This window comes from Mixophyes fleayi, chromosome 3, assembly GCF_038048845.1.
Source record: "Mixophyes fleayi isolate aMixFle1 chromosome 3, aMixFle1.hap1, whole genome shotgun sequence".
NCBI classification, from domain to species: Eukaryota; Metazoa; Chordata; class Amphibia; order Anura; family Limnodynastidae; genus Mixophyes; species Mixophyes fleayi.
The window spans coordinates 92,727,918-92,747,821 of record NC_134404.1 but is presented as its reverse complement, the minus strand read 5'-3'; the positions used below and the strand labels follow the sequence as shown (position 1 = coordinate 92,747,821).

Below are 19,904 nucleotides of genomic sequence, written 5' to 3'. Positions count from 1 at the left end.
GCCTATCCTATACATGCACAATGGACAATACCTTTTATTGTTAAATAAGTGACAAATAACACTTGCCGAGCGCACTGTGTATTTTCTCGCTCGCTTTCCTTTTTTCCTTCCCTAAAAAAAAAATTCATAGTTAAAATTCAAAAAGGAAGCACAAGAGGCCCCAGAGCCTCTCATGTTCACTGATATATGTGAATATCTGACATCAGGACATGCAGCGGGTGCAAGACGGTTGTTGACTCATTGACCATCTATCAGCCAGAAGAGGGACTATGGAGTTGCTATTGGTGGGGGATGGGTTGTTCTATGTATCCAGTTTTAGGCATCCCTATTCATACGTTCTGTTCATATGTGTATAAGTACCCATTAAAAGCGACAGCAAGAATGTGATCTCTGATAGGTAGTATAGAGTAAATAATGAATAAAAAGATGGGAAATGAGAAATCTCATTTTGCTAAGCTGACGCCATCTTGTTGCCTTATAGCCATTTTGTTTTGTTATAGCTTAAAGACAGATTAGATGCACCTGTTTTGTAGGAGTAATTCATAATTTGCAAAACTATGCTTATAACCTTGGACGTAGCAGACAGGAGATAAGCCTACCCCCCCCCCCTTGAGGAGTATTCCTGTGTGATAATGAGAGAATGTACTAACATCTGTGTAAAGGCACCATGAGTGGGGCGTAGAATTCTGTAATATGTGATTTTTGCTATATAGATAGGGACTTATAACTAATAAAGCAGAGTTTATTGTACACTTAAACCATGCAGTGTATTTAACTCTCTCCAGCTGATGAGCTCATAACTGTTAAACTGACACATACAAGTGAACAATCTGATTTAGATTCGACATATATATATATATATATATATATATATATTCCATATATTGCAGAAGACTAAGGGGTCACTCTCTTGAATTTGCTCCAGGTCCAAAAGTTATATATATAATCCACACACATATACAAGTCTATGTTTCCCAGCACACAACTGAACATGATATATCTATTTCATTATTAAGCATTACAAACAGAGCTGTAAGACTCGTACAGTGTAGCTGCCCATACTGGAATATGATAGGATGACATCCATCATACAGATGAAAAGAAGTGGTGCCATACATCTGCCTACATATAGAGAAGATTTACAGTATACAGAAATAGAAATTGTACTCTGCAAGATATTGAGATATATATTCTGCACATTGAACAAGATTGTTATGTGCTTTTGCCCGTGCATTCATTTTAATACAGATATCTCTTTAGATATCTCCTGCATTAGGCCAAGTTTCGCAATAAAGCGTAGTTCCTATAATTTTTAATGAGCAAATGTGGTCTGGGGCAATTTAACAAGCTCCAAAAAAGCCTAGCTTTTCGGAGCTTGAGCCCGTTGGCGAACGCCAACGCCATTCTGCCCTATGGGAAGAGAACTGCGGTAGAGGGATCTTCAGATCCTTCACCGCAGCCATCCTATTCTCCCCTCCAGTTACTATTGCAAAGTCACTGTGCTTGCTCCCAAATTAAGATGGAGCTATATAATTAAATGTTAATGATGATATTGCACGTGTGAGTTACTGCTGCAGATTATAACTGCAAGTTTCCCTTAGTGTCTGCTGGAGCCTGCTTTGTTATATATTCATTGAACAGAATCTGACTGCATACAGTGGCTATACACCCTTATTGAAATTGCAGCTGTTTGTGAGGTAAATCCTAAAATAAAGATTAAACAGGTCAGACCTTTTTCCATCTTTAATGTGACCTTGCAACCAACAAAATTCAAGAAAACATAAAATAGGCTAGTAGGAAAAAGTGAAAATAAAATTTGGGAGTGGGTCTGGGCTAAATTATGCCACCTGTGAAAATGTGTCTGGCAGATTACTGGGAATGTCCAATAGCACAAAGATTCTGTGGTACAATGTGTTTGGAAGACCAGTGTCCCCATTCCCTTGCATGCTCCTCATGGCATTTTCGGACTGGCCCTGAAAAAGTTGACAGATATGCTTGGTCAACTTACTCTCTCCAGCTAAAATCTGTAGCAAAATCATGGATGGTCCTAGTCTTCATGAATGTGTGCAGAGCAGCTATCCTACAAAGCACAGATGGAACAAGGGGAACAATGAGGGAGGGGAGTTTGTTAATATAATGAGTGTGTGTGTTTGGGGGGGGTATGTTAATATAAGGTGTGGGGGGAGAATAAGTTAATATAAGGTGTGAGGGAAGGAATTGGTGGGGGTATTAATATAATGTGTGAGGGAAGTGGGGCTTTTAATGTAATGCAGGAGGTGGGCTATTAATTTAATGATGGAGTGCAGGTGGGGGATAATTATTTATTGGGTGCTGTTTTATTTATGGGGTGATGGTGGGCAATTCAATTTATTGTTAGGGAATATCAATTTAAGATGGCGTGATTGAACATTTAATTTAATGCTGGGGTGGTTTGTGGATATTAACTGAATATGGGGCTGAGTTTGGGGAGGAGGGCTGGTTATTAAATGTAAATATGAATTGTTTATTGCCAGTCATTGTTGTGGGAAATGGTTATATTTATTCAACGTAATTGCTATTTAATTTATTGTTGGGGCCATTTGGATGGAGGGGAATAGGTTTATGTATTAAATGGGAATACTATTAATTTAATGTTGGGGCTAGAGGGAGGCCTAATTACAGAACGTGGGTGCCATTGATCTAACACCAGGCTGGTTGGAGTTTTCTAAATTTCATGTACCCATTTTTTGCTGGGTCAGCATTCTAGGACCCAGGCAAGCAGCAACTGATCTAAAGACACCAGCAGCCACAGGGAGTGTAAGTGACAAGAACAGGTAGTAGAGAGCAGGACAGTCTGCCAACTGTCCTGAATCTGGTGGAACTGTCCCAAATGTGGCTGACTGTCTCGCTTAGTCAGGATTTCGTCCAACTGCAAAGGACAGTTGGGAGGTATGTCCCACTTCACACTATATTGCTTGTGAAGGCAGAGCTGCATGCATTTAAAAGAAGTGCACACAGTTTTGTCTGTGTATTGGTCTAAAATGATAATCATTTTACATCATAAGGGCCCCCTATCTTAAGTGCCCCCAGAGCCTTAATCCAGCTCTGGGCCAGGTTGTCAGACTGACACCCAGTGCTCTGCTCAAGCCCTTTTGCTGGCAAAAATATCATTTTTTTTTAAAGAAAAAAAGCTTTTTGCTCTTTTATAAATTAGCTTCTCTGTTCAGTACTGTAGTTGAACTTTATTATATAGTCTATTGCTATAGTAAAATATATACCCTATTTTAATCAGCCAGGTATGTAAAGAAAAAGGTACTGTATGGGTAAATGAACATATAAAATAAAATGGTTTGCTTTTTGTTGCATAATTTATATACATTATTTAAGAATTACCATTTCTAATAATAATAAAGTACTGCTGGGTTAAGCAATACTAAAATAACATAGTTTTTTTATATTGTTAAATATATATATTTGTACCAAAACCCACCCTTTAAGTATGGGTCAGTGCTGCAGTAAACTAATACCCATATAACTTTCAAAACAACTAAGAGCCTAAATAGGAAAAGAGGTGCAAAGGGTATATTCATTACAACTAACAGGATCAGAGTCACTGAGAGAGATGTGAAGACAATAGAGGGATGGGGCCAAGGGGCAGAGAGTCAAGGAGGAGGTGCAAAGTGTAGCTGGTAAGCAGAACTTGTAGGTAACAGAGGATGAACAGGAGGGAAGAGGACCCTGCTCAAGAGAGCTTACAATTTAAATGGAAAGAGGCCGACAGTTGATTCATGGGGTGAGGCGTTGAAGCAAGAGTGGGTGAGATGGAGGATGGAAGAAGGTGAGATATACTTCGTAGGGGAATGGTTAAATGATGGAATGGTAAACTAAATGAACAGGTGGGTTTTCAAGAAACATTTGAAGCTTTGCAGGCTAGGGGATATTTTCCCTCTTGCACTGAACTAAGGCAGAGATAATTTTATGACAGGAACCTGTGCAACTACAAGACTGTGATAATCTGTTGGGTACAAACATAATAATAGTAGGATAGTAGTATTATGACAAAATAATACTAAAATATTGGGTATTAACAAGCAAACAAACCATTTACAGGTCCCTGCTCACAAGCTTAGTTTATTAGAATATAGGAATTTGGTAGAGAAGATTAAACGCCACATATTGGTCTAGCCACACTGCAACAAGAAAAAATGCTTAATGTGGCTACATGATCCAGTCACACACATTTGGTGGTTACCTTAGGTAAGTTAAGAAGGTGGTTTGGGAATATGAAATCCTTGCTGAAAAAGGTGAGTATTCAGGGAATGCTTGAAGATTTGCCAGCTTCAAGAAACTTTTGTTGCATAAGGGAAGGAATTAAACAGAGTAGGTATTCTGTGCAACACCACTCCAGACATCGATTTAGGCTATCCAGGGACCCCATAGCTCTGAAAATGAAAGTATTACCATCTCTCAGTTTACTAGGTGGAAGTCACAATGTTTTGTAGAACATACACATGCCACCTCCCACTACAACTAAGGACATCAGCAGAACCATTTGGAAGGAAAGTCAGTCTAGCAAATGCAAGAAGGGTGTTGTGTGAGATATGTGCATATGTTGGACATGTTTCCATGAAAGCCTCACAGTAACAATCTGGTTATACATGGTCAAGCACTGGAATTTAAAAGAGGGAGGATTTCCAATGTAAGAGGTTCAATATAGTAGAATGAGACCAGGATTTTAATAAGTGCCATTCCCATGACACCCAAGAAATGGCAATTCTCTAATACCACATCACATTTTTGATATTGATATATCCTTATATTATACACATTAGTATGGTAGAAAAGAATCATGCAGTAGTATAATCTATAAATTACATTTTACATCAAATATATGGCATGAGTGCAAGGGTTATGTGGTCATAATGAATACTAAACCATTTTTTATTGCAGCCTCTTTTAGTATCTTTTGGACAATATGTCTTGATTGGGAGGCACCTATGGGCACAAACACATACAGTACCCAGCCCTATCCTTTTCGCATAGTCCTGTGTCACATTAGTCAGTGCATTCATCAATTATTGCTGTCAAAAATTTCAGATATTAGTTTAGGTGACAATGCATTGAGATTTCAAGCCCTAACATGGGAACCTTCGCTTTCTATCATTGTGTAATCAATTTTTATTTTCTCTCCTACTGTAATATTATTTTTACATAGTATAGGATTGAATTGGCTTATTTTAAAAGATGCTGTGACTGGATGACATATAAATAACTTATGGAATCAATTTATTTAAGGGAAATATCGCAGGATGCTTATTTATATAAATTGCCAATGCACTTATTTTTAATATTGTATTGTGGGCACCACGGTGGCTCAGTGGTTAGCACTTCTGCCTCACAGCACTCATGGCCTTATCTGTGTGGAGTTTGTATGTTCTCCCGTGTTTGCGTGGGTTTCCTCCGGGTGCTTCGGTTTCCTCCCACACTCCAAAAAACATACTAGTAGTTTAATTGGCTGCTAACAAATTTACTCTAGTCTGTGTGTGTGTGTCTCTGTTAGGGAATTTAGACTGTAAGCTCCAATGGGGCAGGGACTGATGTGAGTGAGTTCTCTGTACAGCGCTGCTGAATTAGTGGCAGTATATAAATAAATAGATGATAATGATGATATTTTGAGATAGGAAATCGTTATTTCTGAGACCAGGGTAGAAACTCATTTTTCCTGTTTAACCTTGTTATAGGATATGCCTATTTCTGCTGTATAGATCTGATACAATGAACCTTTGTTTACAAAGCCTTTTCTGTATTATGATGTGGGAAACTGGCTTGTTTTTGTTGTTCTGTGTGAATATGTTTTCCGAACGGTCTGAAGAAAGGCCCCATGCTAATTAGATCTTTTGATGTGTGAAGGTCCAACATTGAAAGCAGGAACTTTTAATTAAGACTGTCTCCTGTATTCTATGCATCTGAAAACCAGATGCAGGACGTCACAGCGTTTCTAGAATTTCACATATAAGTGTAAATATTGTTAGCTTTCCAATGCATGTAAATCCATGTTTGTGTAAATAGAGTACATCCTGATGCTAAAAATAGCCTGTGTCTGAACTGTATAAAAGGCACTAGCTTGTATTTGAAACTTCTTCTTCTGATTTTCATCTGACCTGATCACACTGGTACCTTCCACCAATGTTAGAGCTAAAAAACATCTTGCTTCAAGACCTGCTTGAAAACATCTTCAATATTGCTGTATTCCTGTGATCTACAGATTAGACCCAAACTCTAATCCGTTCTCCGACTGTCTCTGAGGTTTGGACCTAAGCTTTTCCAGTACCACCGCTTTGCCTGCTACTCATGCAGCCCTGGTCAGTGCGATAGGCCAGGGGGGGATCCATCCACCGCTTCCCTGATCTATAGTAAGAGGTCAGGAGTACCAGCCCAGGTACACCAGCAATGAGATACGAAAGCAGCGTCAGTTACCCAGAAGAAACCCGGTTCTGGATGCCGGTATAGGAGTCCAGTGGTGGCAGCTCGTGTTTGCCCCTCCTACTGCGGCAAGAGACCGCTTTTGGGACAACAAAAGGAAACTGTGGCAAAGTAAGCCCAGCCGGTTCCCAGCAACAACAGACAGGGTGGCATAGGCGGTCCATCCTGTCACAGATGCCAATGATAATATGCTTTCCTTTGTAGGAACCACCCTATTTTGTACTTGTATGCTTGCCAAATACATACTATTTCCTTATGAATCTTTTGACAAGTTTGATTAATTTGTTAGGATTTACTGTGTGCCAAGATGTTTCCATTAGTTCTCGCTGCAGCAGTTAACGCTCTATAGCACGCCTTTTATTGTGGTGTTTTGTCTAAAGGTGAATTGGATACAATCCACATTTTTAAAGCCAAGCTTTGCCCTTGAATAAGAAACACCCTGACAAACAAGTATAAAGACTGTTTTATAGCAGGTGGAAAGGGTTCTTTAGTTCTCTCAAGAACACAATCACAATACATTTGGAAGTCCCCTACAAAATGCACTAACCCTGCATTTGTAATGTTACAGCAATAAATGACAAAAAGGTAGATGTAGACTAAAAGATTTAATTGCCAATTCAAGTCATATCATCATATCAGTGGTGGGACTAGGTGTTTTGAAAAACAAAGTAAAGTTACAATTTGCACTCCTTATTCCACATTATGGCATCATGTGACACGTGGAATTCATGAATGGACCACTAAACTATCACATTTAATTTTAATGTGTTGCAGATAATTAGCAAATGTATTTCTGACATAAATGTCATTTTAGATATGTGCTTATTAAAAAGTGAGCATGGTCAATTTTAATAGAATTTTTTTTTTGTGAATAGATTGCTAAAATATCTGTGTGGAGTTTGTATGTTTTCCCTGTGTTTGCGTGGGTTTCCTCCGGGTGCTCCGGTTTCCTCCCACACTCCAAAAACATACTAGTAGGTTAATTGGCTGCTATCAAAATTGACCCTAGTCTCTCTCTGTCTGTGTATGTGTGTGTGTTAGGGAATTTAGACTGTAAGCTCCAATGGGGCAGGGACTGATGTGAATGAGTTCTCTGTACAGCTCTGCGGAAACAGTGGCGCTATATAAATAAATGGTAATGATGATGAAAATATTTTTTATTTGCATTCAAAATTAACAAGTCCATTTCATTTGTAAAAGTGCTTATGTTACTAATATGATACATCTACAGTGTGTGCTATCCTTTAAAGCTGCTCTACAACCTACTGAAATATTTTCACAAATGCACTCCTCCTGCTAGAAAAACGCCCAGGGTGTTGCTCCAAGTAGGCAGTTTTCATCAGGGCACCCCAGTTTTGTAAAACAGAACCAACAGATGAATGCAGATTGGAGCATATAGGTGTTTATTATGGTTGCTTATTAAAACAGATCATTTTTAATCTTACGGCCATTATGACACGTCACAAAAGGCAAAAAGGAGCTGTGGTTCGCTAGTGAAGGTTTAGAGAGTAATAGACCTGCCCTCTGGGAAATGCTCACTGGGGGGGGGGGGGGGGCGGCAAAGTCTAGGCAAGTGTGACACATGATGATTTTACCCACCAACCACTGCATCACACATCGCCGACTAATGCACAATGACATCACAGGCCTCCACTACTGCATAATGACACGGTCTGTACCATCCAGTTGCTGTGAGCGGTCCCCATTAATATAAATCACATCATCATGCTCTCATTCCAGGAGAGTCAGCATGCATAACTTTTTCAAAAAGCCAATTCATCATTCAATAAGCCATTTTAGAGGTTTCATTCTACCTGTTAAGTTGTTACAGAAGATAATGCTAGTATCCCCCACTGCACAGAATTTAATGTTCGGAGCTAATTTTGAAGATAAAATCTTACAAAGTCCAAACTAGTTAAGATAAAGTGTTACAAAGTCTAAAACTGAAATTCAACAAACCAAACCAATGCCTGAACTGCACAACACACTGAAAAAATGTTTCCTCTTTGCATAATTCCCCAAGCTTGTCCGATACAAGAGAGACATTTCAAAATAACTTTTGTCTCCCCCTTTCCTTTAGTATGTGAGCTCTCACGTGCAGGGAGCGTTTTCCTTGTGTTCTCCTAATATTCCATCACAGTCTGTACCTCTTGGCCTGCTTCCCTAGCCCTGTTTTCTTAAGCTTAGGCCTACTTCTCACTGATAACTACCATCACTCTCTTTCACTGTCCCGCAAATAATTTGATCTACATTACCATGTTACCTGTATATTTATTCATCCGGTATGTCTGATCTTTGTATTTTGTTCTTCATGTATCATGTTATGGATCAGTGCTTTTGTCTATGTCATGTACGACACTGTGGACCCTTTGTGGTGCCTTATAAATAAAAGATACTAATGATATCTAAAAGCAATATTACATCCATTTCATCCAAATAATATTGCAATTTGACTATTATTAAATCTGTAAGAATGTGTAGCAAAAAAAACCAAAAACTTTTTATTGCAGTACCGTGTCAGTCAGAAAAATCTATGTGATGTTGAATACTTTCGTGTCAAAAAAGACAAAAGTATTATAGGAGTGATACCTTTGTAACAAAGTGGTTTCATAATCAAACCATTCCCAACTGCATTCTTTTTCGAACCCTAACAATTCTATACAAGCAGCATAAAAAAAAGAAAACAAACAGCTAGGAATGCTATGCATGAAATGTAAAGGGCATTTACATAGCTCCTCAGTGAAGAGTTTTTTTTGAGAAAGTCCTAACCCAAGCTAGCAAATAACCACTACTTGGTTATTTCATTCAAATGCACCCCCCCTTTTAAAATAAACATATAGTTGTATATCTGTGACAGTATGGACCGCCTATGATACCCTTTCTGTTGTTGCTGGGAACAGGCTGGGCTTACTTTGCCACCGTTCCCTTTCGGTATCCGAAATGCGCCCTCTTGCTGCAGTAGGAGGGGCAAACACGAGTTGCCACCACTGGACTCATATACCGGCATCCAGAACCGGGTTTCTTCTGGGTAACTGACGCTGCTAGCGTGTCTCATTGCTGGTGTACCTGGGCTTGTACTCCTGACCTCTTACTGTAGATCAGGGAAGCTGTGGATGGATCCCCCCTGGCCGATCACACTGACCAGGGCTGAATGAGTAGCAGGCAAAGCGGTGGTACTGGAGAGCTTGGGTCCAAACCTCAGAAACAGCCGGAGAACGGATTAGATTTTGGGTCTAATCTGTAGATCACAAGAATACAGCAATATTGAAGATGTTTTCAAGCAGGTCTTGAAGCAAGATGTTTATTTGCTCTCACACTGGTGGAAGGTACCAGTGTGATCAGGTCAGATGAAAATCAGAAGAAAAAGTTTCAAATACAAGCTAGTGCCTTTTATACAGTTCAGACACAGGCTATTTTTAGCATCAGAATCTACCCTATTTACACAAACATGGATTTACATGCATTGGAAAGCAAACAATATTTACACTTATGGAAATTCTAGAAACGCTGTGATGTCTTGCATCACATGCTGTCCACACTGTTCAGAAAGGTTTGAACGACAAAGGCTACACAGTAAAGACCCCGTGCTGGGCCTTTGGCCAGAGCAGGTATCTGATACTTCATCACAAAACTTATTTAGCAATTCCTGCTATCAGACTCCATCCCCATGCCTAATTGGAGGTTTCCACTAGCAACCTTACAAATTCCACACAATGACACTTCCATTAAAAACACATCCCAATACACAAAAGACCCCCATCTACAAAGGCCTATTGTATTAGATATATACATCAGAAATAAGGCATATCCTTTAGTAAGGTTAAAACAGGAAAAACGAGTTTCTACCCTGGTCTCAGAAATAAGGATTTCATATCTCAGAATATATACAATCTAAAAAATAAGTGCATATGCAATTATATAAATAAGCGCCTTGCGCTATTTTCTTTAAATAAATTCATACCAGAAGGTATTTATCAGTGATGCAGTCACAATATACAATAAAACTGAGGAATGATATTAATATATTAAGTTGAACTATGGTTTATTGCATAAGATTATATCACAGTTAAATATTTACAGGTGAAAATCCAGGTTTGCTATTATAAATAACATACTTGTTTGCAGGACTGATAATGAAAGATTGCACTTTTGTTTCTAATGCAATCTATAGTGTTAATATAGGAAGAAATATTACTACAGTGTATCTGCATACACATAACTGCTACATGTAGCTGAGGTTATTTTCTAGAGGAACAAGCTAACTAATGCACCATGCAAACACAGTCAAATGTCTACATGATATACATATACTTAATCTACACAGATTTATGTAATAAGCATAATTCATACCACAACTAAATCCTGATTACAGATTTATAATACCCTTGTGCAATTTGTTTATAAGATGTATTTAAAAACTGTTCAGAATGTTAAAAGGATTAAGTCATTACAAAACCAACACAGTATGTTTGAGGGGCACACACAACAATTAATAAATACATAACTCACTGCATGTCCAAGACTTCTGAAGGCTGCATCCATCAACATCACTTTCCATTTCTCTTCAACGTTGTCTGGCAGAGGTATATAAATGTAATATGCTGCCAGCACAGACAGAAGCACAAAGCACAGCAGTTTTGAACCCATGTCTAAGTACAGCACTCCTCTCAAGTGATTAAAGTCTCTTCTCACTGACTGTGTTACAAGTCAGCAGCATACACTGATAGGGCAAAATTAATCTGTTGGACCAGATCCTATTTGTCATCTGATCTCCAATGCAGTCTATAGAGATGCTGTAACAAATAGTCGAGCAGATTGCTAACCAGCAGAGTCTATCACTGTATTATCAGCAAATCATCAGGATAGTACAGGTGATACTGATTATGAGTGTATAACCAGTTTGAGCACTTAGCAAATAAACTGTTGTAACAATGTGTAGTTTTACAGACACAGCAGTGACAAAGCTGATTGAAAAAAATAGATTCAGAACACAATACGCTCTTTTCCACATAAAATTGAAAATGTAATTTTGGGTGGAATCTCTTAATTGAAAACTTGTTCCCAGAAATTGATGGCACATCCATGCAGGCATGCTGTTTCGTTTACACAAATGGACCAAAATAAGCAGAGATCCTGTGCAAGCAATAACAATGCACATGGCTGTTTTTTTGCATTTCTCTCTTTTGTCCAGTTTTAACAACTCAACATCATCATCATCATCAACATTTATTTATATAGCGCCAGCAAATTCTGTAGCGCTTTCCAATTGGGATCAAACATTAATAAGACAATACTGGGTAATACATACAGACAGAGAGGTAAGAGAACCCTGCTCGCAAGCTTCCAATCTATAGGAGAATGGGAGTTTGAAACACAAGGGCATGTGCTACATCATATTGCACAATGGACCAGCTAGAATGCAAAGGTAAAAGTATGGAGTGGGCTGTGTGTGTTGCAATGTTGGTCAGAGGGTTGTTGTCTTGCGTTAGCAATGTAGAGGATGGTAATAGTGTAATCTAGGGAAATTAAGATGGTGGTTGAGGAATATCATAACCTTGTCTGAAGAGGTGGGTTTTCAGTGAACGCTTGAAGGTTTGAAGACTAGAGGAAAGTCTTACTGTGCGTGGGAGGGAATTCCACAAAGTAGGTGCAGCCCGGAAAAAATCCTGTAACCGAGAATGGCAGGATGTGATGAGAGTGGAAGAGAGACATAGATCTTGTGCAGAATGGAGGTGTCGAGTTGGGAGATAGTTTGAGACAAGTAAGGAAATGTATGTTGGCGCAATTTTGTTGATGGCCTTATATATTAGTAGAAGAATTTTATATTGGATTCGTTGAAATACAGGCAGCCAATGTAGAGACTGACAGAGTGGCTCAGCAGTTGAAAAATGGTTTGCAAGGAAAATCAATCTAGCCGCTGCATGCAAAATAAATTGTAGGGGTTCAAGTTTGACTTTGGGAATACCAGTAAGGAGGGAATTGCAATAGTCGATGCAGGAGATGATGCGTGCATGAATTAATGTTTTTGCGGTGTCTTGTGTCAGATATGTGCGTATTCTGGAAATGTTCTTTAGGTGTATGTAACATGATTTAGATATAGAGTTGATGTGGGGAATAAACGACAGTTGTGAATCAATGATTACACCTAGGCAACGAGCTTGCGGGGTAGGATTTATGGTCATGTTATCAACAGAAATAGAAATGTCAGGCAGGAAGCTTCTGTTTTTGGGTGTGAATATTATAAATTCAGTTTTTGAAAGATTGAGTCTGAGTTGCCGAGAAGACATCCAAGATGAAATGGCAGAAAGACAGTCAGTAACGCGAGAAAACACAGATGGTGAAAGATCAGGAGAGGAAAGACAGATTTGTGTATTATCCGCATAGAGATGATACTGAAATCCAAAAGAGCTTATTAGTTGTCCAAGAGAAGTGGTGTAGATAGAGAATAGCAGAGGACCTAGGAATGAGCCTAGTGGTACTCAAACTGATAAAGGAAGCGGAGCAGAGGTGGATCCAGAGAAATTAACACTGAAAGAGCGATTAGATAGGTAGGATGAGAACCAGGATAGGACAGTGCCTTCAAGACCTAGGAATTGTAGCGTTTGTATGAGGAGAGAGTGGTCAACAGTGTCAAATGCAGCAGAGAGATCTAGGAGAATTAGAAGAGAGCAGTGGTTATTTTTTTTTGCTGTGATCAAATCATTGACAACCTTGGTCAGCGCAGTCTCTGTGGAGTGTTGAGAGCGAAAGCCTAACTGAAGAGGATCCAATAGGTTGTTTGCTGTAAGAAAGTGTGTGAGGCGAGTGTAGGCAATTGGTTTTTATCTGTTTTCTTCAACATTAAATCTATGGTGCCATATCTAAAAGCACTTTTATGCGTTTTCAATCCATTTAACATGCAGATAACATTTGGTTTACATGAAAAAAAACAAAACCATAATAAATAGAAAAATAAAAGAATAAAAATGCATTGAAAAAGGCATCATACTTAATATAAAAGAAAACAGTAAAAAATGGTGATTAGGTAAAAGCTGGAACTGCCTGATTGAGACAGCTTCTTGCAGTGCCCCCTGCCTCTAGAATAGAGTAGTCCTCCACTAAAGTTAACAGTGCTGATTGTTTAAATTGCACATCAATATTGTCTCTTCCTTTACATTTTTTATACTCCAAACAATCCATACTTAGGTGATATTTGTTTTGGTAAAACTTTGTATATTTTTAATACATTAGACTGCTAAGAAATTCAGATGCTCTGTTTTGCTAATGCTAAAGAAAGTATAATAAGTTATGAGAGGAAATAATATAAGCAGATGTGATGCACTTCACAAAACAGTGTATTTCAACACTGTGCTAAAGTTATAGGTTTGTTGACACAGGGAGATAGCAGCAGTTGCAGCCTAATAACAAGCTGCAGGTCACAGAGGGGACAGTCATTCAGCCAGCAGGGAGCCTGACACCCAATGCAGCTCCAGTCCTGACTGTCTGCAGAGACAAACAAGCACAGAAACCAGAGGCAAGTGTGTAAGGAAGATTTATTATCAAAATGCCCATCAAATAGGGGGTGAGTGATACACAGAGTCAGACACACAAAGTAGCCACAGCTTTAAGGGGCCTATTAATTAATCTGTTTTTAGAGCAAAATCCCATGAAAATGACCGACATTATCTGCTGGTTTGCCTTTTTATTCGCACTCTAAAGCAATCCCAATAAACTGCTATTTGGCACCATTTAATAAGTTCCGAAAATCAAAGATTTTCAGAACTTGTGCCCGATGGCCAACACCACCTGAAGCCTATGAACTTGACTGGCTCGCACAGAGCCCTGACTTCAACCCCATCGAACACCTTAGGGATGATCTGGAATGGAGAATTGCGAGCCAGGCCTTCTTGTCCAACATCAGTGCCTGACCTCATAAATGCTCTACAAAATGAATGGGCACAAATTCCCACAGAAACACTCCAACATCTTGTGGAAAGCCTTCCATATAGAGTAAGTGTGTGTGTGTGTGTGTGTGTGTGTGTGTGTGTGTGTGTGTGTGTGTATGTGTAACTGCAGAAAGCAGTATTTAATGAGTTAATAATTTATTGTGTAAAACAACATCAATGTTTGAGCTTTTTTAAAGACAACACAGGTATATTATAATTGCACAAATATTCAAGAATATAACACCTTGTCTTGGATGGATCAATCAATGATTCATATCAAGTTATTAATATAATACAAGGAAATATAATGATTCATGTAATCCACAAATCTATGACCCACATATATCAAACAAATGTATAGTATAAATGTGCATAAAAAAGTAAGAGGTTATATCATGCTGGTAAAAATGAAATAAAAGTAAAAGTGCAAATAATAATTAAAATAATTAAATAAAAAAATAAATAAAAGTAAAGATAAAATAATGGAATGAATGTCCAAGTTCCTCAGGGATCCTTTCCGGGTGCAGGAATGGATAGGTATGGTACATAATGGTGATTCCCTGCAAACAACCCAAAGAAGGTGTAATTCCCAAAGGGTTTGTATCACCAATGCTGGGTACACACTACAGTGTTTAGAGCCAATTATCGGATCAATTGGACGATAAACAACTGTTTTCCCTCATATCGCAGTGGTGTGTGCCCTGGAACAATGAACGATTATTGTTCCAAAGCACATGAAATCGGTGATCAAGATTTTCAAACTGAATTGAAAATCTTGTTGAGCAATGGATCAATGTTGTTTCAATTCTGCAGCCTGTATGCACTCCATAGAGTTTACAGAGTCATGATATTTTCAGCTGATGGTTATGACAGATGAAGAGCACAGATCTGACGGTAAATCTTGTAAACCGTGTATAGTGTGAATTTGTATCTCAATGACAAATAGCAGGAGTTTCACAGCATTTTATCCACCTAACCTTCATTTGAAAACATTATCATCATTATGTTCTGGAAGCAATGAGAATCTGTCCCCTACATCTGGTTCATAGCATGCATGGAAAATATTATGTTCCACTTACACAATAGAAAATACCTTTACACGAGTATGGACTTTGTGGTTATTTCAACAAAGTCAATCTACCCAACATCCCCTACTTACGTGCACTGAACCTCTACCATCCCGCCTACCAGTAATCTAAACTCGGTAAACCTCTCTCAACTAGATCTATCTCTCGAACCATGAGACAGCTACCACTATGTATTCCATCACTCGCATATTACTGGGCATTAAGATGGCCTCACCCCTTCCCCCCCACACACACACACTCAACTGACCGCCAGACTTATACTCAAGGTTTCTTTTGATGTTTTCTTCTTGCTCTTATAAGTCTAATGTAAAATCTTGCAGTTTGTTTGTTTAGACTGTTGCAATTTATTGTAGTTGAACATTGTATCCTATTCCGAATAAATAAAAAGTTAAAATAAAGAGAGAGAAATACTCATGTGCATACAGTCAACTTGACTGACAGAGATGTGGCTGTAGATGTTTTAATATTTTAAGGTGTTGTGGTAGCATTGTGCTGTGCATAATTATCACACAGCTTTACATTTATGTGTGGGGTATGATGATTATAATATAACTCCAGTCTAAGGCATAGAACTCACAAGCTGTCCCTGGTATCCACATTCATAAGCCAGATGCATAGTAATACCAATCATATCAGCAGACTACATATAATTTTTACAAGAGGAAGGGCAAACATTTGCATGTTATCTACTCAGGATGGTGCAAATTTTGATCTTCCGCATGTCTGTGTACTTGCCTTACTAAAGCCAAAGTTTGGTTTCAAAACTTGTATTCTGTTCTATATACATATCTATATAAACTATGATGGACAATTCAACCTTTCTGTAATTACAATTATCAATTATTTTGAGACAGGCTATTACAACATAATGCTTGCATCTCAACATTACAACATAATATTTATATGGCTGCATAAGATTTTACTTGGAATCCAACATTATCATAATTTTGTGAATTTTGATAGTGATCTTTTTCATATAAAAAAAAAAAAGAATGTTATTAGTGAGATGATGGCATCTTACCAAAGGACAGCAACAATGTAAAGCCAAGAGCGGGTGCCAAGAAAAAATGTACTGCAATTCTCAACAGATATTCACCAACGCACCTCATCACTGTACATTATGTAATCTAATGATTAGCATTAGCTAGATTCTTGTTCCTGCATAAACCAGTCAATATTGACACACACAGACTAAGTCATTGTAAGCTAGTCAGCAGGTTATTCATGCTTTACTGCCTGCAGCCGTACCATGAGATCTGATTCCAAATACGTTCCAAGAAAACAATACAGCCCAATATGACCTTTATGCAGGAAATTAAATTTGAAGATATTGTCTGTTTTATGTTCATTAAAGAAAGGCATATGTTTGGTAGACACTGTAGGAAAGATTTACTAAGCAGCAGTGTTTTGGAGGTAAAACAAATGCTATACATCAATACACATCACCAGCGGTTTTCACCTCCTGGATTTACTATTCTTCAGTTTTGCAGTTGAATCACTACGGCGATGTGTTATGTCTGTTATCCTTAGTGTTTGATGTGTATTTTCATTTAAGTGCTGTCATTGAGTTTGGCGTGTGAGTGTCAGTGTTGTTCGTGTTCTCTTTGCCTTTTTTTCCTCTTTGTTGAGTGTTTTCTATGTAGTAGAGGGTATGGAGAGAGGGTGAGAGTGTGAAGAAGGACGATAGACAGTCAATGCAGGAAGGGGCAAAGGAGGCTCAGTAGGGTTTAGAGGGGGCAAGGGTTGACAAGGCTAGTAAGGTTGCAAAAACAATGTCTGACAGGATTATCCTTTTTTTTTACTTGATGAAAACTGTAGAAAATGGAGATTCAGGCAGCCAAAACCACAATAAGCCACAAAAAAACAGTTAAAAGCTAATATATAATGCAGTGGGGTCCTTATAGAGGACAGTGGCACACTGCGAGAAAAGATTTTCTGTCATTAAGTATCGTGTTTAGAAGAAAAGGGCAAAAGAACGAAGGGCTGCAATAGCCACAGGAGCGGACACCCCTAGAAATTGAATTAATGATTTATTAGGAGGAGCTGAGACAAATTTTAAATATGCGAATGCGTTATTGTGTTTGACAGTGACAGGAGGGTCCAGCATAGCAAGATGCTGGTGGGTATAGCTGTCAATGTTCCAAAAAAGATATATATATTTCTTAATACAATACAAACACATTCCAAGTCAAAGCAAACAGATTAATAAATTTAAGTAGTGTGTTATACCAAGTATATGACTTGTGTTTACTTCACAGTATAAACATAGTTAACAATATTCACAAATTAATATATTGTCCCATGCTTCACTCAACAGGTTCTTCACAAAGTCAAGTGAACAAAGCAACAATTACATGGGGGGGTAGCAAGTGGGTCGACCTAAAAGACAAAAAACAAATAAAAATGTTATGTCACTACTGTTATAGAACTTAACTGATGCTGACAAAAAAACAACATGTGGCCAAATCAGAAATCCTTGCAAATATTGCAGTCAAAAATGACATACTTACACATATGTTTGCCTTTACAGGAACATCCAAGCAACTTGAAAGGCACACTGTACCAAAGGAACATGCTGAAGAGTTTGTATATGCTCCTGTAGAGGAAGAGGGAGACATCATTATCATACTTGAGTTTGTGTACATTGACTCTGCCCCACCTGTGCAAGATGAAAGACAACCATGTGAGAAGCCTGATCACAAGACCACACTTCATCTACCGCACAACCCTCTAATTGGCATGGAAATTGCAGTGGTAGGTTATAGAAACACACAAACAGAATTTATTCACACAAAAAAATCAGCAGTTGAGCCAAATAAAACAAAATAAAAGGAGCTTAGTATATACACCAATTATCTAACAAATGCCATAGAGGGCACAGACAATAGTTTACAACAGATGACAGTGGCATTTAATGATTTGACAAGGGCAAATTTGATCTCAGCAGCTTCACAATTACACCACACTTTGTCCTCATGATTGCTAGTAATATGACCAGCACACCATCGCTACCACTACTTCATCAAAGCACAATGTATGCACCAGGGATTACAGAGGAAGAGGCCATAGTACCAGAAGAACCAAACTCTAAAATTAGGGATAAAATAGTTGATTTAGTTGAAGAACATAAGTTGTTGAATTGCTTTGTTTATACGGCATTATGGGGGGTATTCAATTGTTATCGAGTTTTTTTTCCCCCGCCGCGTAAAAAAAAAAAATCCTGCGGGTTTTTGACGGCAATAGCGAACGTTTTGAGTTAGTGCAGCAGGAAAACTCGTGCAATTCAATTGAAAAAGAGAGAACGCTGCCCCCGCGCATTACAAATTGTGTTTGCGAGATTTTATGGGAGTGAAGGGGAGTTTTAACGCGGTCATGTATAACACAAAAAAAAGGTTTTGCATACATTTCCATAATTTAGATTGCATTACACAATGGTAATATCTACATTACAGTACTTTCTTTAGCATATTTTTTAATTAAACTTTTTTTTCCATACAGTTATCTATACCATGTCAAAACACACTACTACGTTCATATTTGTACCAAAAACATACATAAATATAATTAATTAGTGATTTTAATTATTATTAGTTTTTATTTCAATACTGTTTCACAAGAAAATCAACTTACACAACGTAGGCATTAGTGATAAACATAAGTTTAAATTTTTTTCCACATTTTGACATGATTTCAAATACTTTGCAGAGGTTTTTTAATTTTTAACACACCCCAAGGAGGTGCGAGATAAAACAGCATATTTTCCTGTTTTACCCGCCGTGTTAAAAAACAATGGAATAGCTTTTAATGCGGCTGCCTCTCGCACACCACCCTATACTTTCAATAGACCTTCTATTGGAGCGCGAGAGGACTATTTCATGAAAAAAAGCATAACGTTAAAAATGGAATTGAATTTCGGATAAAGTTAACCGACTCGAAAATGATAAAAAACAGCGTTAAAATGGCCTAATACGGTCAAAAAAAAAACTCGCTGACAATTGAATACTCCACTATTAATGCTAAAAATGTAACATTAAAAATATTTTTACTGGGTTTCCTAAAATCCTAAAAGTAGTATATCACATGACATTATGTCAACTATGTGTTAAATTAGCAGCATATCAGATGTATCACAAAATACCATGTTATAATATTAAATGTGATTAGAAACAAGTAGAAACAGACAAAACCTATTTTACTTTTATTTGGTGGTCCAGCTCCTTTTATTAATGGCTTTTTGGTGCAGAACAATACCTTCTTTATTATTATGAACTGTATATCTTGCTTTAGACTACACCAACATCTGTGTCCAATGCTAGAACTTTAATTAGGCAATGCCTCAGTAGACCTGACAAGTGAATTTCCCCTACACATACAATGACAAGGATGGCAGATGTAGAAACCACAGTAGCCTCCTCTCAAATAAGCCAGG

General features: G+C 38.0%; 2 protein-coding genes across 2 annotated transcripts in view; one reads left to right on the top strand and one right to left on the bottom strand.

Annotated features, from left to right (window-relative positions):
• The window catches only part of LOC142143817 (arylacetamide deacetylase-like), a 32,211-nt gene extending 20,956 nt beyond the window's left edge, over positions 1–11,255 (bottom strand). Inside the window, exon 1 of the mRNA XM_075201986.1 lies at positions 10,972–11,255. Within this exon, the coding sequence (XP_075058087.1) occupies positions 10,972–11,109 (138 nt within the window). The 5' untranslated portion in view covers positions 11,110–11,255. The remainder of the gene's footprint in view (positions 1–10,971) is intronic.
• The window catches only part of LOC142143818 (cysteinyl leukotriene receptor 2-like), a 175,674-nt gene that overhangs the window by 39,477 nt on the left and 116,293 nt on the right, over positions 1–19,904 (top strand). The window lies entirely within an intron of this gene.